This window comes from Perca fluviatilis, chromosome 14 (genome assembly GCF_010015445.1).
Source record: "Perca fluviatilis chromosome 14, GENO_Pfluv_1.0, whole genome shotgun sequence".
Classification (NCBI taxonomy): Eukaryota; Metazoa; Chordata; class Actinopteri; order Perciformes; family Percidae; genus Perca; species Perca fluviatilis.
Genome location: NC_053125.1, coordinates 20,464,684 through 20,485,322, shown reverse-complemented (window position 1 = coordinate 20,485,322; position 20,639 = coordinate 20,464,684). Strand labels below are relative to the sequence as shown.

Sequence of the window (20,639 nt, the reverse complement as noted above, 5' to 3'; positions counted from 1 at the left end):
AATAATGTATAGTTTAAAAAAGGTGGACAAGGAATCTTGATTTTCCCTGTGCACTGACTAAAAAGGTAGTAGCCCAATAAGCCGTACTACTGGGACTGCATACAGTATACCAAATAATTTGAGCTTACACAGGAGCTTGTACAGCATCTCTGACATGTTTATCTGAAAACATTTAAACATGTACTGTATAATGAGTTCAGGGGTAAATTCCAGTGGTGGAAGAAGTACTCAGATCTTATGTGAAAGTAGCAATACTACAGTGTAAACAAGTACAAGTCCTGCATTCAAAATGTTACTCAAGTAAAAGTACAAAAGTATTAGCATCAGAATATACTTAAAAGTACCAAAAGTAAAATATCTCAATATGCAGAATGGCTCATTTCCAAAGAAACTTATTACAGGATTATAATTAGTGATGCATTAATGTTAGTGTCACTAATGGTGCAGCTGGTAATAGTGGAGCTCATTTCAGCTGTTTTATATACTGTACTGCTGGTTAATGTCACAATATTTATATTTTATATTTGTATTAATAATCTAATTCTACAAAGTAGCTAGACACAAACTAACTAAAGTTATTAAATAAAAGTAGTAGAGTATGTACACTATTTGCCTCTCAATTGTAGCAAAGTATAAAGTAACGTAAAATGAAGTCAAGTAAGAGTTCTTCAAAACTGTACTTACTGTAACTATGGTAGTTAAGTAAATGTACTTAGTTACATTCCACCACTTAAAATGAGTTTAATAGGACTTCACTTCCCACTCCACCTTTATAACAAGCAACCGAGAGAGGAGAGAGGAGGGGTTAGAGATCAGACTGATGATGTCAAAAATGAGTTGTATATGCACAATCAATACCCACAACCACTCATACATGAAATGCACATTAATACACATTTGTAAACATCATAATAACCAAGTAACACATTTGTAACATTATACTGATCTTTAGCAAGACTTTAGCAATAACTTCTGTTGAAGTTATGGGATAATGCCAAATGCCTTATATATAATATTTAAATAAATAAATACTTATCTATTCTAACAGTAACACACACAGAGGAAACACATTGCTGATTATATAGAAAACCCTTATCTGTACAAAAACAATATCTTTTTAATACAGATATGTAGAAAACAATTGCAGACAATGTGAACTCAACTAGCTTAGACTAATTTCTTTGTTTCTTAGCCAGTTGCATTATAGGAAATGTAGGATCCAGTCTTTTGGAGCTTGTAAAGACTAGGCCACCAGAAAGGGTGCTGGACTTTAAAGCAAATTAATTGAGCCGCACAATTAAATCATTTAATCCCCATTCAAGTGGGTGGAGCGCTAAACCTGAAGTTGCCGGCTCGGCCGGCGGAGGTCTCTAATGCACAGAGCTCGGCCTCAAACACTGGTTCCAGTCCTTCTAATACATCCATGGTTAAGACAGGATATCTGGTACGCTGCTGCTTCGATTTTGGCTTTTCATCTGTCTCTTGTGTCTGTCAACAAATCTTTTACGAAAATGCTAACATCAACCCTAAAATAAAACCCTAACATTGACAATAAAAAAAGTAAAAGGATGTCCACACACAACCTTATAATAACATACATAATTACTAGTGTTTTACAGTTGAGATAATCAGAGAGTTAGCACTTTGACCGTCTCCTTTAAGGTGCAAACTGAAATAGGGGTAGATCTCTCCAGTGAACCAACACCCAGTAAAGGAGTAGATGTGAGATTGAGCCGTCACATCGTAGAAGGACACAAGACTTTCCTCGTAATCCACAAACACTCCCACCTTTTGTGGTTTCTCTTTCAGGGAAAGACAAACTGGTGTAGCTGTCAGGGCTGCGTACTTGTTTTCATAATGTTCGGTGACCCAGTAACCGTTATCTGGTTTCAACGAGAGCTTCCCCTCGCGGTTTGCACCACCTCTCGCCATGCCTCTCGCCACGCCCAGATTCCATCCCGTCTTGTTGCTGACAACAACCTCCCAGTACGACTTCCCAGAGGTCAACCTGTTGAGGCCCAGGACGCTGCCAAAGCTCCCCGGAGTATCCTGGTTCTCTCTTCTGCTACTCACTTTCTTCCCATCAACAGAAACAAGGCACCTGTGTGCGGTGGTTGGATCCAGCTTTACATCCACTGCAGTTAAGATGAAAACAATACAACAATTACATAACTGTGCAGAAGATTCAGTTCCACATATTTTATAATGGATTACAGCGGAGAAGAAGTACTAGGATACATTTGTCCATGTAGCAAACCACTGGGTCACCAATCAAACCCAAAACAATGGGCTGACCCAGTGTTATTTTTTATATTATTGTTGGGTTATTTGGTTACAAACTGTTACCCCATTTGATGATGATGTTAGCCCTTTGACTGATACTTTGCAAACATAATACAATACATATATAGAAATATAACATAAACTATATGCTAAGAACATTTTCTTCAATGTCTCTAGAACTTTAAAAAATAAATTTTTAGTTTTTCACAATTTGAAATACGCACCTGCAAACTTAGAAATCCATTTAAGTTCTGTTGGGAAACATACATTATTTTGTTAGTTAATTAGTGACTATAAATTACAACTACTGGAACACAAAATACAAGACAAATGAGATGTAACGATTGGTAAACGCATGGACTCGCCAATAGCGGAGAGTTTATCCAGATTCTGTTGAATTTGTTCCATCATGGTTGATGTTGTAGTTCTCAGAGTAGACAATGAAAGGTCAAGGGACTTCTGCTTCGCATCCTCTGCAACTCTTACCACTTCTGAGAAGACACTGGTGATCTCCAGCCACTCAGCTTCTGAGCTGCCCTGAAAAGGCCAACATAGTGCTTTGATTTAGGTATCAAGTCATATTTGGGAGAAAATACAAAACTTAGAAGTTCAAAATGTTGCAGCTTACCTTACGGGCTCTTACAGATGATCTGCCTTGAGCCACCTTTTGGTCTCTCGTCTGGATTTTGTCCTTTACAGCTGTGTCAGCTGCATTTCTGTCTGGCCTTACCTTGATTTATTTTAAATAGAAAGGCTTTTGAGTATGGTATGTCACCCATACAATCACATGATGTTGAAATATATCTGCCTATGGTTTATTAGTTTTTAATAGTTATATTGGAAAAATTGCTATCCTAATTGGATATATAGTTTTTAGGGGCAGGTTATAGTAATGTCTGAGTGATACCAGTAGCATGCTAATATTAATTAGTAATAAACAAAACTGTCATTGCCATCCCTCGAGTAACATCGTTATTGTTAGAGAGTTTTTTCCCCAGGATGGCGAAGGCCTGCCCAGCTCTACTCTGCCTTACTCTGCCTCCGATTGGCTGACCCTGACATTCTTACCCTGACCCTAACCAATCCCACTCCTCTTGCCTAAACCTAACTAACCAAACCAACAAAGACAATGCGTACTAGCCAATCAGAGGGGGAGTAGGGTTGGTCATGCCTTCCTCATACCTTTGCCATCCTAGGAAATGAAATAGTAGCTATAAACAGAACTAAAGAGGCACTGGTGCTGTACCTGTGTTAGGTTTTGGACCTCCTTGTCTTTCTCCTTTGGGTGGACTGCTGTCTCCTGGGCTGTGGTAGCTGAAAGCTTCTGAGCAAATAGTTTCACCTGAAATTGAAAATAAGTAAGTAAGTAAGTATCCAACTAATTAACGAGCCTAGCAACCACCTAGTTACCTCGTCAAACACCCATGCAATTACATAATTCATACTGAATTAAATCCCATGGCGTAAGTTTACAACTTTCTAGTGACCTACCTCAGTGACATGTTTTACAGAGGCTCTAACCTGTGACTGTTTTTCCTCTCTGTGTTTCCCCTTTAGTCGGACTGCTGTTTCCTCACTTGTTGTAGCTGAAAACATCCGGGCCAGTTCCTTCACACTCAATGCAAGCTGTACACCAATGAAAGTAAGAAGTAATGAAAACCGAATGACCTTTGCTTATTCTGAAGAGTGCAGTAAAGAAACATTAAACCAAAGTGTGCATGTAACACTTTGGTTTACATGCTGTAATATAATTAAAGGGGCAAATATCAGAAACAAATGGGCAAAAGCAAAGTATGAAAAATGTGTACTAGGCTGAATGTCTTTTAAGAAGTAGATTTGATCTACAGGCAAGACATTCCAGCAAGTCAAAATTAAACTGTACCTTTGTGCCAGTGGATGAATCTATTTTAGGATCCTCAGTTGTGGCTTCTCCTGATGCAGGATTCATTTGGGTGGTGGCACTTGTGGTGTCTGGTACATTCTGTCAGAGAAAGGTGGAAGGGTTATAATATTTGAGGCATTTGGTACAAAATGTCCAAACATGAATTTGTGTATTCAGCTGCACAGACATTTATTATTTTGTGTTATTTTTTATATATATTCTATGGTTGCAACTAATGATTATTTTCAGCGATTAACCTGCTGATTATTTTCTAGATTATTGAATTTATTGTGGTGCGCAAGTAAGCGTGGGTGGAGAGAGAAAAGAATACTGGGGGAATCACTGAGCCTGCTTTTGATTTTTGTCCAAATAGTCGAAAGCTCATTTTGATCGATTTTCGATTTAAAATTGTTCGATTTTAAATGGTAACAGCCCTGATAGAGGCACTAGTACTGTACCTGTGGTAGTTTCAGATCCTCCCTGTCATTCTCCTTTGGCTGGACTTCTGTTATCTGGGCTGTGGTGCCTGCTGAAAGCTTCTGAGCTAATAGCTTCACCTAAAAGATATTAAGCACTCACATATCCAATAAATATACACCAACAATACAATATGTCACCAACATGATAACATATGATAATAACTAATGCTACTGTATGAACTAATGCTACTGTAATGCTACTGTATGAAAGGTAGCACATTACAGCCCAGAAACAAGGTCACAAACAAATTTAGTCTCGCATTGCTAGACCTTGGTCTGGCGAGTCCACACAGCATTCCGAGATGGGAGAAAAACATGCTCTGGTTTATTGGCATTTCTTTAAACCAATCACAATCGTCTTGGGCGACGCTAAGCGCCGGACACAGCCACGGTGCCGCTGCAAAACAGCCTCAGGAAGGAACTTGTTTTTGTGGAACATGCACGTTCAAAAGTTGTTTCAGTCGTGCGAGAGAAAACTCAGATTGGACAGATAGTCTAGCTAGCTGTCTGGATTTACCCTGCAGAGATCTGAGGAGCAGTTAATCATAGTCCTCAGAAATCCACCGGAGTTAAAAATTACATTAAGAAAGTGCAAGGTAACAACATCTGGACGAAAAGAGTGACATTCGGCGGAATTTCCGGCGGCAACAGAGCAATCCCGGAAGTGGAACGTCGTGGATATAGACTACAAAAAATGAAATGCAAATGCAACATTACATTTATCATTTTCTGTATTTTAGCAAATCTGGCACCTCAGTGAGGGAAAAAATAAGATTTACAGAGTAAAGACTACCTGTGACAGTTTTTGTTCCCCTCTGTGTTCCTTCTTTGGTCGGACTGCTGTTTCCTGGGTTGTGGTGGCTGAAAACATCCGGGCCAGTTCCTTCAACTGAAACATGTTAAACACTCAATGCAAGCTGGGCCTAAATGATGACATCATAACCTTTGTGGTGAAATTAGTTTTGCTCCACAGAACATTCAAATAAGACAAGATTCTGCTGTACAGGTACCTTCATGCCAGTGGAGAAATCAGGCTGTGCAGTCTCACACGCTGTAGAGAAAGAAGACAGCAGGATTATTTAGCAATGAAGAAGAACAACTGAAGAAACCATACTACTGCATACATACAGGATTCGGGGTCCTTCTTTTTCGTGGCCTCCGCTGCTGCAGAGTTTGTTTGGATGTTGGAACATTTTGAATCTGGGGCACTCTGTCAAAAAAATTTGGAAACATTTCACTTCAAAGTACAACGCATGTGTTATAAAGTCTTTTCCAGGTGATTTGACACTGTTCAGCATTTCCATGACAAATTCCTATATGCTATATGCTATGATAATATATATATCATTTATCAAACTGCCAATCCAAAGTGAAAAAAAATAAAGCTGCTGTTTACCTCGCAGGCTCTCTCCGCTGGTCTGATTTCACTAAACTTTTCTTTTCTCATCTGAATTTTCCACGGTAATTCAGATTGAAATCCCTCTTGCCTTGCCTTAAATGAAAACACACACACAAACAAACAAACACACACACACACACGTACATGCTGAAGGCGAAGCAAAAGGTGCTGGATGTGTCTGTCACAGGTAGTAGGTCTAAAAATGCTCATTAGCTGTTTTTAATATGCTTTCTTTCTCGTATGCTATATTTGAGCTTGAAGTGAGGACAATGTAGAGATGTTGCAATCACAGAACGCCCCACCCAGCAACTGGAAATCGTAATAGAGGCTCTTAAACAGTAAATGGCTTGATTATCATAGTGTGATACCTGTGATAGTGAGTGATCCTTCCTGTCCTTCTCCCTAGGCTGCACTACTGTGGCCAGAGGTGAAGATCTTGGACACTCCCCTACTGATCTATTCAGCTTTAAAAAAAAAGTTAATGCAATTTACATAAAAGAAAGGAAAGTACTTAATTTGTTTATGTTCACAGTCAGAGAATACCAACAAATCTTCTTTACCTGCACACCAGTGGAGAAATCCTGCAGCCGATGGCCTGCTTTTGAGTTTGTCCCTGTTTGGAAAGACTGTTGTGGAGTTGTAAAAGCTGTAATAAAAGGAGATGGTCAGTTTATTTTTCAGATTGTCACACACTGGGCACTATTTTAACGATCTAAGCACACGGCATGAAGCGCCTGGCGCAGGTGCGTTTAGGGCGTGAACGAATCCACTTTTGCTAGTTTAAGGGCGGAAAAAAGGGTCCGTGCGCCAGGGGCATGGTTCAAAAGGGTTGTACTTACTGTCTTCATTAATTCATAGGTGTGTTTCGGGCGTAACATGCAATAAACCAATCAAAGTGTCATCTCCCATTCCCTTTAAATGCCAGGCACGTTTGGACCTTGGCGCATGATGGCGGATTTGCACCGTAATATTTTTATTATTAATCTTTAGCATGTTTTTGTGTTGCTACGCGTCCCTGTGTGTGTAACAAGCATAGTGTATTTTCGCGCTGTGCACAAGCCTAGGCGCATTTTACTAATGCGCTGTTAAAATAACAATGAAATGCTGCGTTATTGACTTTAGAGCAGGTTTTTGTTGGTCAACGGCACGATCACTTCCCGCTGCCTCAAGATAGCAATATGCCAAGAATTCACCTGAACACACCTCCCTGTAAGACCATGAGCACACAGATGGGCGTAGGTGCATTTGCTATTTAAACGATGTGGGCGCTGGGCGGGAAATTGACAACTGCGTCGGTCTTAAACTAGCACAGACACTTTGCACTGCGCCGCGTGCAAGATAGGGTCCAAAATCTAGTTTTGACTGAATTATAATCCTGTATGTAAGTGATTTGGGCTCCTCCTTGATTGTGGCTGCTGTTGCAGAGTCAATGCTCACATGCAGGTTTAGGTTATCCAAATGTGTCTAAAGGTTGTAAAAGTGAATACTTGTCAGGGTTTTACATGCATAGAGGAATTTTTGGCGCCCCCCAAAGATGTTTTAGCCAGCCCCAATAACAAGAATTGATCCTCTCTGTGTTTAAGAGCAATTTACCAAACAACCGTCGAACAAGCCGAACACAAACTTGAATATGAGAGGTAATCTCAGTTTTATCTCCAGAGTCGGGCTATACCGGACTCTCCCGGTGATTTATTTAAATAATATTATTTTTTTAAGCAGTTTTGTTAATTGGGGTTATATTGACTCAAGCATAATATACCTTTTTGTTTATCAAATTGTCAGAAATAACAGGAAAATGCATAGATATTTGTCAAATTAGGTAACACAGACTCATTGCTTTTACTGCACGAGGACCGATCATACTTACTGCAGTGTGTAGTGCCCCCCCCAATGGCCCATTCTGTGACAGGAAAATCCCTGCTTGTCGGTCTACTTGTAAAAAACAATACAATAGAAGCACTTGTGCTGTACTAGGCTTGTGCCAAATTGCTTTTATCCTACGCAGATATTAAGGCGACATACAGTACAAGGAAGCATCTGCTGAGTAGGGTCAAATCTGTTGGCATTGAATATTGGGTAAAAGTTACAAAACATTGTAAGTGAAGTCAAAAATGACGCATCTGTCACAACAAGGTCTACAAAAACTCATAAGCGGTTGTAAATAAACTGAGTTCACATAAATTACTAACCTGACTCCAAGCTTTCCCATCCTGCACCTGGAAACTTTAAAAATGAATTATAGAGTCTTAAACACTTAAGAGTTTAGTACCTGTGCCAATGTTGGATCCTCTCCCTTTAGGTCGGACTACTGTTGCTGGGTCTGTGGTGGTTGGACGCTCGCTGACCAAACTCTTCACCTGGAAGATGTTAAGCACTACTAATAGAATACTGATGGAATCCATTTAGCCCATTAAAACAGTGGTGCATATCACAATCAACAAAATGTTAAGGAAAAAACAACAAAAAACAAGGCAGATATAAGGATAAAATACCTAAAAAGGTGCCTAAAATACTTGAAAATTATAACATATCTATGTATAAAAAATGTCTAAAATAAACTAGTCTAGTACCTGTGATAATGTGTGATCCCTCTCCTTAGGTCGGACTACTGTTATCCGTGGGACAGTTGGACACTCCCCGACCGATCTATTGACCTGAAAGATAAGATGTAAATTAGGGCTACACCATATGAGGAAAATATGCCATAATGTTGTTAAATATCGCAATTACTTGCAATGAATTAACAGATAATACAACACACTGCATGTTGAATGAAAGAAAATAAAGGAAATTATTTTCAATATTGTTTTTTGGAACATTGAACTGAACACAAAAGGAACCAGCACCTGGGTGCAATATCGTAGTCTTTTCTGATGCGTTTATCATTGCGTCTGGATGACTCACAATAAAAAAGCGATATATTGTGTAGCCCTAATGTAAATTCCATTTACATTGTTAACACTCAGCGATTAAACAATAAACTAAGGTAAGGTAAATACAAAGAATAAAACAGCTAAAAACAAAATCTGCTTTACCTGCACACCAGTGGAGAAATCCTGCAGCTCTGAGTTTGAGGTTGTATGGAAAGACTGCTGTGGAATTGCTAAAGCTGTGGTGAAAGCAGATGGTCAGTCTCAGCCTTAGCTGCTTTTTTTTCAGATTGTTACACAAAATCTAGTTTTGACTGAATTATAATCCTGTGCGTACGTGACTTGGACTCCTCCTTGATTGTGGCTACTGTTGCAAAGTCGGTACAACTGTTGATGCTCCAATTTCCTGACATCTCTCTACGGTCTGATTTCTAATCAAGAAAAAAAAAAAGACAGCCTTAAAAAAACTAAAATCAAATAGTGGGTTTAAAGCTACAGTGCGTAGTTTCTGTCTCCCCAAGAGGAATTCTAAGTAAATCTACTGTCGGCACGTTCACATGATACAAGCCTTCCGTTATCGCCCCCTTCACTTGAGTTTCTGTGCACAAAATACAGAGGGAGTTATGGAGCTGATAGTCTTAATTAGCTTGGTAGCAACTCATTGGCTCAATGGCTTGAATGTAACGGACGTTTATTAATATCAAAGGGTTACGCACTAAAGCTTTAAACCAAACAGTTAAGTACCTGTGATAATGTTTGGTCCTTCCTGTCTTTCTTCTTAGGTCTGACTACTGTCACCGGGTATGTTGGTGTTGGATGCTCCCTGTCTGCTCCAATCACCTGAAAGATGTTAGTTTCATCTTATTTTTCATACTTAGTCACTTCGATTTCAGAGAATGTGAACTAATCATATAGATGTTTTACTCGTGGATGGGTGGAGGAATCCTGCATCTGATGGCCTGCCAATGAGTTCGTGGCTCTTTGGGAAGAGCGTGGTATAGTCGCTGTAGGGAAAGAATCAGTCTGTGTCTCAGCTGCTTTATTTGTCAGAAAATCTGGTTTTGATTAATTATAATCATACGTACGTGTTTTGGGCTCCTCCTTAAATGCGTCTGCTGTTGCAGAGTCAGTATGGCTCCAATATCCTGTCACGGCTCTACTATCGGTTCTCTAATAAAGGCGAAAGGTCACTAACAATTACTAGTATAGTATCAAAATACTATACTAATATTGTTCATACTTTGACACTTATCAGTCAGAGAATTTGAGATGTTCATGAAGTTTTACCTGTGGATGGGTGGAGGAACCCTGCAGCTGATGGCCTGCATTTGGGTGCGTGGCTCTTTGGGAAGAGCTTTGTGGAGTTGCAAAAGCTGTAGTGACAGAATATAATCATTCTCTATCTCAGATGTTTAATTGTTCAGATTGTTATGCAAAATATTGTATTGACTGAACTATAATCCTGTACATACATGATTTGTTTTCCACCTTGATCGGGCCTGTTTTTTCAGCAGAGATGGTACGGCTGTTGGTGCTTGGCCGCAATGGCGCGTTCTGTCAGGTTAAGGTGGAAAGTTCAATGTACTTTGATATTGTTTGACACAATAATGATATAGCACTGCTCAAAATATTACTTTTCTAACTGAACTTTGACTGGTTGCCCATATACAGTATCCCTCTAGAATGTATACCTCCTTCTTGACAGTCGTTCTCTTAGCTGGCTGATGTTTCCTTTCACCCACTTCTTCCCACTGATTGTTCCAGTCGCACTGCTCTGTCTTTGGGATCCTCGTTTTCTTCGGCGTGCATCCCATCTTCCCCTGGTGGATTCTCAGGCCGTGGTAGGTCGTAACTTTGGACCAGCCACAGTGACAAACCTGGAGGCTCACGTCTGAATAGTAGTCTGCTGCTCCTTTTTGAGACATAATTGGAGAGTTTATTCTTTTGATCACATCTATTATTGGAAGATTTAAGGTGAATATAAGTCAGTTTAGAGTGCACTGGAATCACACATGTACTCAAGAATATCTGTGCAAAACTCACCAGTCTTGATAGAAGTGTAGCCATCCAGCCTGAAGTCTTTTTGATTGTCTGTGTGTCCCACATGTCCCCACATGTACTGCTGTTCATTCACTTCAACCTTCACACCCTTTGGCGTGCATCCCATCATGCCTTGGTGGGTTCTCAGGCCATGGTAAGTCGTAACTTTGGACCAGCCACATTGACAAATCTGGAGGCTCATGTCTGAATAGTAGTCTGTTGTGTCTGTTTGAGACATAATCAAAGAGTTGATTTCGATCACATTTTTTATTAGGTGAAAATAAAAGTGTTTAGTTTAAAGTGCACTGAAATGAACACATGTATCGGGGGAAACTTTGTGCAAAACTCACTAGTCTCGATAGAAGTGTAAAGATCCAGCTCAAAGTCCTTTTGATTGTTTGTGAGTTCAATATGTCCCCACATGTACTGCTGTTCACTCTCTTCCACCTTCACACCCCTCGGCGTGCATCCCATCTTCCCCTGGTGGGTTCTCAGGCCGTGGTAGGTCGTTATTTTGGACCAGCCGCAGTGACAAACCTGGAGGCTCATGTCTGGTTTGTTGAGTATCTGAAGAAGTTAAATGCACATTTTTATCCGTCAAAGATGGGATTTTTTTTGTTTATGCATTCTACAGATTTAGAAGTAGAAGCGACAACATTTTAGACGCAACAATTGCTTCTCAAAATTTTCATTGGTTCATTGCTTTTAAGTCATTTATAAAAGTAAAATTTCTCTCTCCAGTTTCTCTAATGTGAGGACTTCTCTCTGTTTTATATCGTTGTAAACTGAACACCTTAAGGCCTTTTTACGGTCCTGCGGAGGCTCCACGCAGAGCTCTCGCCGTAGCCTACGTAAGTGGATGTTTATACTTGTGCGCTGGTGTGTGCGTCGAGCCAGCATGTGTGTGTGTGTGTGTGTGTGGGGAGAGGGTGATAGAGCGAGGGAGAAGTGAGAGAGTGACAGCGATTAGCTTCGGAGCGAGTAGCGACTCTAGAGTCATAGAGAAGCAAAGTGTCTCCCCTGTGTTTTATGACCACGGTGGGAAATCTGGAGCAGTAAAAGTTAACCCTCTCCTTGATTTCACGTTGTTTACGGAGAAGGAGAACCAGGAAATGAGTCAGGGGAAATGCAACGCTACCAAGCCACGGCCGAGTGACGTGCGTCGCTGCAACGTGTAGTTATAATTTTCGAGAGGGGTTTTCACAAAATATTTACACAAAGAGATTTTTGATAAATAATCATCAGTAATGTGGATATAATGACTAAGTGGGTAAAGGCAAATAATAGAACAGTTACAACAGTCTGGTAAGTTCAGAAAAGGACATCACTTTACTGTAATGCAGCCTTTAAAACCAGGAAAAGACAACACTTAAGCCATATTACGATATCCAAAATCTAAGATATCTAGTCTCATATCACGATCATATAGATATAATATCGATATATTGCCCAGCTCTAACACATACAGGCTTTGTACAGGTTTCACCAAGTCAAATTTAAGACTTTTTAAGACCTTTTTAAGACCATTATGAATAAAATTTAAGACCTATATCACAACATAAAAAAAGTCAGATGTCAGAGTCCATTGGCATTATAGCACTGGTGTCTAGATTGGCTGCAAAATAAGTTGCAAGTTGGTCTCATTTGTAGTCATAATACAGCTAATTATATTTGGACTAGCGACAGAAAGAACTACAACCCCACAAAATTAAAGAAAAAAAACATTCTAAAGCGATGCGGGAACATTTCAATGAGCATTAAGGTAGCATTACATGGACGTAAGAAAATTAAGACCTGTTAAAAATTATTTTACAATACATGTCATTTAACTGATGCTTTTATCCAAAGCGACTTACAATTGCTATATATGTCAGAGGCCGCACACCGCTGGAGCAACTAGGAGTTAAGTGTCTTGCTCAGGGACAAATTGGTTGACGTATCACAGTGGGAATTGAACCCAGATCTCCCACACCAAAGGCATGTGTCATATCCACTGCACCATCACCACTCATATTTAAGACCTAGAACACAATACTTCAGCGTATTTAAGACTTTTTAAGGCCTAATATTTGTATTTGGAAATGTTGGCCCCTGTGGAAACCCTGACATAAAGGCATGTGCATGGACAAAATGATCATGATTTGCACCACCAAGAGGCTTAGGGTCATGTTCCAACAGCTGCAGCTTCCTCCTCTCTACTGCTGTACTTTTCATACTCAAGGGATCACTTCCATCTATGCAGAGCAAAGACTGGAAAGCGCTCCTCAGATGGATTGGACATACGCCTTTTATTTTTATATGATTTACTGGCGTTGGATGCAGAGCTACTTAAAAACTTCAGTCAATTTTACAAGAAACCTTGCCATAAATTCTCTTGAGGGAACGAGAGAGAGAGAGAGAGAGAGAGATCCTGATCTGTAAGTTTTGCCTAGAAGAGTAAAAATGATTAACCAGCAATAACTGAGTCATCCTCATTTGCTCTGATTTACTGTTAAGAGTCATTATAATGCATTTCTTTATACAGTTCTCAATTTTATTTCAAGGGCCATACCACGTTGACTGCAACTGTCTCTGCACCAGGAAACTGTATTTGTCCTTTTAATAAGAAACATGATATGCTCTCCTCTGAACTAAAAACCTCAGTCAGCATTTATGATTCATCGATGAGTCATAAACCTTTAGAGATATTTGTCACTATTTGTAGTGCAAAGTAAGGGGAGACCACATGCAACTCCTTTCTCGTTTTTAACTAGATTGTATCACATTATCTATAACAATACATGGTAGTTCAGTAAAAGCAGCTAATTAAAGGCTGTTAATACATGATGGGTGAGGCTACTTACCAAAATGAATAAAAACAATTAGCAGACATCTCTCCATGGGCTTCTTAATCTGGGCATGGCACTTAAACTGATTTAATATCACCGCAAACATCACGAAGACCAAAATTATCGACAACGTTTCCGTTATTTTGAACAAACTTACCTGTTATGTCATGTTATCCTCTGCACATTATCAGCTCGTTAAATGGCATAGAAAACAAAAGGTATTGCATAACCTGGTCCTCTTCTGTGTTCTGTTGCCTCCAAATACATTAGCTCTCCACAACTGTGATGTTTGGAAGTGCACTTTTTTTCTGCTTTCAGTTTCATTTCTGGGGTAAGAAAAGTGAAAAACCCACCAACCGCGCGGTTTTTCACTCAGCTTCAACAGCCATAGACAGTTAACAGTTAACAACCATAGAACAAAATGTTGCACAATAAAAAACTATTCAAGTGGTTGATTAAAAACCTCACGAAGAGGGAGAGAAAAAAAAAACTTGATTCAATTTGAAAGTTTAGATATTTTTATTTTTATAGGTTAAAAAAGAGAACATTGTGTAAATAATCAGGATACATTGAATGTAGCAAATGCAGCATCCCACCCCCAAGAATAAGTAATTAATGCATGTGTGTGTAGGCTACTAACATTCCCAGAGTTACCATATAGGTACATTTTACACATTTGCTTTTACAAATTGTATGCATCATCTATCATAAGTCTTATAAGTATTGCATTCATCAAGTTGTAAGAGGCATAATTTGGTCATGCATTAAAGTGTAACTGGAAATGTCACTGAATTGACTGTTATGGGACTGCACAACTTTCATAACATTTACCATGACCATAGGATAGGAAAAAAAAACAAACTAATTTGCATAGGCATTTATAAATGTTGGCATAGTTGTGGTAAACACATACTCCCTACTCATCAACTACAGCCGCTTGATCGCTGAACCTAAGCTTTAACCCAGGGGTGTCAAACATACGGCATGTGGACCAGAACCGGCCTGCCATATAGGGTCCAATCAGGCCCACTGGATGACTTTGCAAAGTGTGAAAATTGCAGAGAAGTAATTCATTCCAATTCCAAATTGACCACTTTAATCTCAGACAATATCCAAGTTCTTTCTACTTTAAGCTTATAAATTCTGAGTTTTATTCTCAGAATATAATCTCTCTTTCCCAGGTCCGTAACATCATTATTTTTTCCTACAATGGCCTTAGAACGCTGTCGTAGCAGAAGCAACTTGTGTTTGCCAACATCAAGCTGACAAGAAACTCTGTGGCAGATAAAGTTTCTGATCTTTCTGGAGTGGTTTACTGGTCTGGCCCACTTGAGATCAAATTAGGGGTATGTGTCCCATGAACTAAAATAAATTTGACACCCCTGGTTTAAACTATGATGCTCTGCTTATCCCTCTAGTGCCAGTATTGCAAATGTCGTTTTCGCTGGTCACATGCATACAAACATTTATTTTTTTTAAAAATGAACTTCAGTGGGGTGGCCTCTGGCTCACCCATTAAGAGAGTTCGCCCCATGTTGGCTGAGTCCTGCAGCAGAGCAGGTTCGAATCCAACTTGCTGCACTTTGCTGCGTGTCATCCCCCATCTCTCTCCCCCTTTCCAGTCTATCCACTGTCAATAAAGGGAAAAGCCCCCTAAACAAAATTATCTTTAAAAATTAAACTTCAGTGTTCACAGAGACACCTTGGTTTGTTTTCTGTAGGCAACAAAACTACATGGTTAGGTTTAGAAAAATAAATATTTTGGATTAAAATAAGTAGCCTATGTTTGTTACGTAGTTAAGTACGTTTAGATTTGGGGAACAACTTGGTTATACAAAGATCAGTCATGTAAATTTTGGTTTCACACAGGACTTATAAAACTAACTTTCTGTCATATTTGCTGAAACTGACCCTATGTTCCAGTAGAACAACATGAAGCAGGTCATTTAAAAAAAAAAATCCAGCTCCTCTGGCACCACCTACAGCCTGGAGTGCGATTTGCAAAAATCCACAGCTCACTGTTCAGATGCACCAAGGGGGGTGTGTCAATCACTGCTCTTGCACACGCATTCATTCTCCCTTGTGGGGGGAGGGGCTTAGGAGATCGTTTTGGGCTTTAGCGGAAAGGGGGGAGGGACTGAGAAGTTGTTGATGTTCAAATGTTTTGGCTAAGTCCTGGATCTTCGCAATCCTACCTACGGCACCTTTAATTATTTATTCCCCATCCATTTAGCCCCAAAGAGCAGGATTCACCACAAATTCCCCCTCCATATTGTACGAAACAACGTTTTTGATTGGGCCAAACCCACACAGTCTTCACAACATTTCCATGACCTAATCACAATCTTTCACAACACAAATAATCAAAGGATCAGTGTTTTTCTCATCTTGTTTTACATGTGGACTGAAATATGGGAAGACCTCGTCACTGAAGGAACACTGGGTAAAGGAGTAGATGTGAGATTGAGCCGTCACATCGTAGAAGGACACGAGACCTTCCTCGTAGTCCACGAACACCCCAACTTTCTTAGGTTTGTCTTTCAGGGAAAGACGAACTGGCGGTGCTGTCAGGGCTGCGTACTTATCATCTTCATAATGTACGGTAACCCAGTAACCGTTCTCTGGGTTCAGGGAGAGTTTCCCCTTGCGGTTTGCGTCGCCTCTTGCCACACCCAGGTCCCAGCCCGTCTTGTTGCTGACCTCCACCTCCCAGTACGACTTCCCAGAGATCAACCTGTTGAGCCCCAGGATGCTGGCAAACAGATCATACCTCTCCGGAGCATCATCTACTTCTTGGTCCTCCCCTTCATCTTTCACTTCTTTCCCATCATCAGAAAGAATGAGGCGTCGGTGCGCCGTGGTTGGATCTAGCTTTACGTCCACTGTTAATTACAAGTTGAAGATAATTATGTAACGTGGTGGTTGTATCATTCTAAATAAGAAGAAAGAGCTGGATGGAGACGGATAGCTTTGTTAAGCAGCGCTTTACTGTTCTTCCCACTTCACCAGCTCCACAACAACAACACTTCCTTGTTTTACTCCATCACATGTAGCTGAACTAACCAATCAGACGCTAGCAGAACTTAGACTCAGGAAAATGCAAGGAAAGGTAGATTCTTAACTGCTGATGTATATAATTAAACATGTAGCCTAAATATGCAAGTAATGACTGTTTAAACACAAATATGTAAATAGTAAACTGTATAAACATTGTAAATACATTTTTGTAGATTAACAAAATAATATATGAATAATTTGTAAATCTTACAATTATAAGATCTAAAGTGCTTTTGAACGATATTCACAGGAAGAAACTGATCAAATCACATACCTGTAAACTTTGGAACTCTCTGAAGCTCTGTGAAGTGAAGAAATAGTTTTAGATCAATTAAGTCAAACGTTTAGCTTCTGACATTTACCGCCATGATTGAACTCTTACCAATGGAGGTCAGATTCTCCAGTTTCTGTTGAATTTGTTCCAACATGGTTGTTGTGGTTTTTCTCATGGTGCCGAAAGACAGCGATGTGTCGAGCTCTACCTCCGTCGAGTCTTTGAGGTTGTTGGGGTCTTGAAGAGATGGGTAACTCTGAGACAAGGAGAAAGAGAGAGAAAGATGATATTAACCAACAGGATGCAGACACAAAAATTTTATCATACAAGCTGCGTTGATTTAGAGGTAATTTGATCAAAATACATTGTGTGGCTCTTCAAAAGACACACTCTCTCTTCGTCTGTTAAACATATATGAGTCGAAAAAGGTTAATCTTTCCCACCTGAAGAAAAAGGATGTGATCGTCAAGCGCAGCTATATTGTCCAGCTCAGAGATGGTCTTCTCAAGCCTGTTGATCTCAGCTTCCAACTTCAGTTGGATGTCTTTTGCCTCTTTCTCCACCACCTCCCTCCTGTCCTGTACTGGCTTATGAGCTGCCGCATGGGCTTCCTCCACAATGGCAATCACAGCTGTGAACACATTCTCAATATCCCACCACTCATTCTCCAGCTGGTCCTGAAAATGGAAGAAAAGCAAGAGTTGTCCATTCGACATTTGACGGTGTAATTTTAACCAATCTTGAAGCTTAGCATTTATGTGGGACACTGTACAGTTGTTCCAATAACTGCTATACTGTTTTGAAACTTGCTTGGAGCACTCATCTGATTGGCTCGTCAATCCAGGTCAACCTATAGGATCAGTAGTGGTTGTATTTTTTGTAACTTACCTTGCAGCTCTGAAGAGATGCATTAGTCTCATCCACCCATGATTTTCTCTTCACAATTTTCTCCTGTAACTCTATCTTTGTGTTTTTAAGCGTTGCCTGTATTAAACAAAAAAGCAAGTCAATATCCCAACTTCATCCCTCACGTCATCATTTGCATACCTCTTTTTGGTGTGTTTGCAACTCTATTATTTTGTCCAACATATCACAATGGATTAAAGTAAATGTACACTACTGTCAATACTAGATTAAAAAATGTATAAGTCTTTCCATATGCTCATTCACCTTCTTTTTGACCCATTCGTCTTCAATAGGAACAACCTCCTCTCTGACGATCTACTTCACAGACATGCCCAGCTCATCCACTTTATCCCCAGGCAATTGACAAACGGGCGCACAAGGCAGGACTTCTTAGCCTTCAGCTTCCGCTCTGTGCAAATGTCACAGGCCACTTCACCAGGCGCCAGAGCGTACTTAGCGTCTTCCTCCTGGGTCTTTTTCACCTGTTCGGCAATGCTTCTCAGGACGATGTTCACCTCTGGGGTTCTCCTCAGAATCTGCTTGCATAGGGGGCACAACCTGTCATTGTACTCGCAGTTACGGTCCAAACATTCCTTACAAAAGGAGTGGCCACAAGCTGTAGTGACAGGATCCACAAACAGACTCATGCAGATGGAGCATTTCAGATGTGTCTCCATTGAGACAGTCTTGCTGGGTGATGGTCTAGCAGAGGCCATATCTGCATAAAAAGAAAATCATAAATGAACTGACTTCATTGTGAATGTATTGAATTAAGCAAGCTTGCAATTATTGCTTAATTCAACTTATCATTTGTAAGAGGAACAATGTGTTAGTTCTTCTTTCAAACGTTAGACGCATAGTCTTGCTTTAAATTGTCTTTGTCAACTGAGTAACTTATGTTACATGTGCTTTATGCTATAAGTACATAACCGAACAAAATATACGTTATATATTATAAATGTACAAAATATCAGCAAGATATCAGCACATCTTCAGCAAGATATCAGCACATCTTATCAACCTACTCTAATAAACAATATGGTGGTGGTGATGGCGCAGTGGATATGACACCTGCCTTTGGTGTGGGAGACCAGTGTTCAATTCCCACTGTGATACCTCAACCAATGTGTCCCTGGGCAAGACACTTAAACCCTAGTTGCTCAAGAGGCATGCGACCTCTGACATATAGCAATTGTAACTAAAATGACATGTAACAATATGTACACTGCTTACCTATATTGTGCATTTTTTTAATTCTTACTAGTATTGTTTCTGTTTTCTGCTAACCCATTAAGAAAATGAAAAATTATAGATGCAGATTGTCATTGTATTGCAGTAATTTAATGATTTCTTCACTAGTGGCTGACATGTTGGATTTCAGAACTCTTTTTCCACCCAAGAGGATTGTTTTCTACTGTATGAGCATAGACTGTACAGTCTGTGTATGAGTGAGAAAAATGTTCCTGTACAATGTAGAGTTTCTACAACAAGCCACTATTCTATAAAATGTTAGGTGAAATTAAGACTAAATACTGAAAAAGTAATGTAAGACAGAGTGAACTGGAATGAACACAATGTGTACGCAATAATCTTTGTGCACAACTCACCAGTATTTAAAGGGGTGTAGACATCCAGCTTTAGGTCCTGTTTACTCTCATCAACCTTCACACCCTTTGGCTTGCATCCCGTCTCCGTTTGGTGTATTTTCAGTTCATTATAGGTTGTAACTTTGGACCAGCCACAGTCACAAACCTGGAGGCTTGTGTCTGAATCGTTGTTTGTGTCTGTTTGAGACATACTGTAATGGAAGAGGCATTACTGGTGACACCACAAATAGCAGAAAATTATGAAAGAGTTCAGGAACAAAGAAACTCCTCTCCAAGCCACAGAACTTTGAAGTAATAATGTCATATGTATCGTCAATCCAAAATATTTAAAAGTATGCAATACAATGTAGAGTGTAATATTACCTTTCAGCTATTAAAATGCTCCTTAGCTCTCCGGCTTCTGTCTCTCTCCACTCCCACCTAGTGTGTGTGTGGGTGTGTCCTTCCTCTTGTCCGTCCTCCCTGTTAGGTTTCATTTCTGTTCAAAGCTATGCCACTTAACTTCCTTCACTGAAAGAAGTATGTGGGCATGCAAATGACTAACCAAATTATATTTGTCTGCTGCAGGGTGTGTTGCATGTTGAGCAAGTTTAAACAGATCAAATATTAGACTCGCCAAATTGTGATTACAACTTTGCTCAATGTTTGACTGGTAGACTGACATTGATTAAATTCAACAAGGTTCATTGTCAGTTTCTGAGGCAAAAGCATAACTAAAAGTTATTTTTACTTTTACTTTGTTTTGCATGAATACAGTGGTTTGGGTTTGACATTTTATTCATTTGTCCAAAAAAAGGACAAAACATAAACATTTAAACACTGAAATACTTAACTGCATGTGTAAAAATAAATTAGCATTGCACGTTAGCATTTATCATTTTATTGACATGTTAATTCCTTTACAAGGTGCATCATATTCCAGTACATTATGTTATTGAACAGTTTTGTGAAGAGGTGTGAGCTTTGATGTAAGCATACATACTGAATGACTTCTGTAACCCTGGGAGAAGGTGG

At 39.7% G+C, this 20,639-nt stretch overlaps 2 protein-coding genes across 3 annotated transcripts; both read right to left on the bottom strand.

Annotated features, from left to right (window-relative positions):
- Nucleotides 1-136: 136 nt before the first annotated feature.
- On the bottom strand, nucleotides 137-14,123 carry LOC120572458. 2 transcript variants are annotated; one of them, XM_039821775.1, is made up of 27 exons: nucleotides 13,939-14,123; nucleotides 11,304-11,520; nucleotides 10,957-11,178; nucleotides 10,605-10,825; nucleotides 10,386-10,467; nucleotides 10,201-10,286; nucleotides 9,999-10,083; nucleotides 9,838-9,917; nucleotides 9,658-9,753; nucleotides 9,251-9,344; nucleotides 9,079-9,152; nucleotides 8,614-8,697; nucleotides 8,313-8,400; nucleotides 6,604-6,689; nucleotides 6,412-6,507; nucleotides 6,041-6,136; nucleotides 5,773-5,854; nucleotides 5,655-5,695; nucleotides 5,438-5,533; nucleotides 4,624-4,722; nucleotides 4,166-4,264; nucleotides 3,805-3,909; nucleotides 3,530-3,625; nucleotides 2,912-3,013; nucleotides 2,649-2,820; nucleotides 2,508-2,534; nucleotides 137-2,135 (listed from the first exon to the last, which is right to left on the bottom strand). In XM_039821775.1, the coding sequence occupies exons 2-27, from the start codon at nucleotides 11,500-11,502 to the stop codon at nucleotides 1,606-1,608; spliced, it is 3,138 nt and encodes a 1,045-aa protein (XP_039677709.1). In that variant the 5' UTR covers nucleotides 11,503-11,520; nucleotides 13,939-14,123; the 3' UTR covers nucleotides 137-1,605. The 2 variants fall into 2 exon arrangements, with proteins under 2 accessions (XP_039677709.1, XP_039677710.1); XM_039821776.1 differs by lacking the exons at nucleotides 6,604-6,689; nucleotides 8,313-8,400; nucleotides 8,614-8,697.
- A 1,773-nt stretch (nucleotides 14,124-15,896) lies between these two features.
- On the bottom strand, nucleotides 15,897-20,049 carry LOC120572461 (E3 ubiquitin-protein ligase TRIM39-like). The gene is given in 9 exon segments (XM_039821784.1): nucleotides 15,897-16,663; nucleotides 17,113-17,139; nucleotides 17,221-17,368; nucleotides 17,556-17,789; nucleotides 18,001-18,096; nucleotides 18,283-18,395; nucleotides 18,398-18,736; nucleotides 19,626-19,816; nucleotides 19,989-20,049. Coding segments are annotated over 8 exon segments (1,695 nt in total). The 5' UTR covers nucleotide 19,816; nucleotides 19,989-20,049; the 3' UTR covers nucleotides 15,897-16,115.
- Nucleotides 20,050-20,639: the final 590 nt, after the last annotated feature.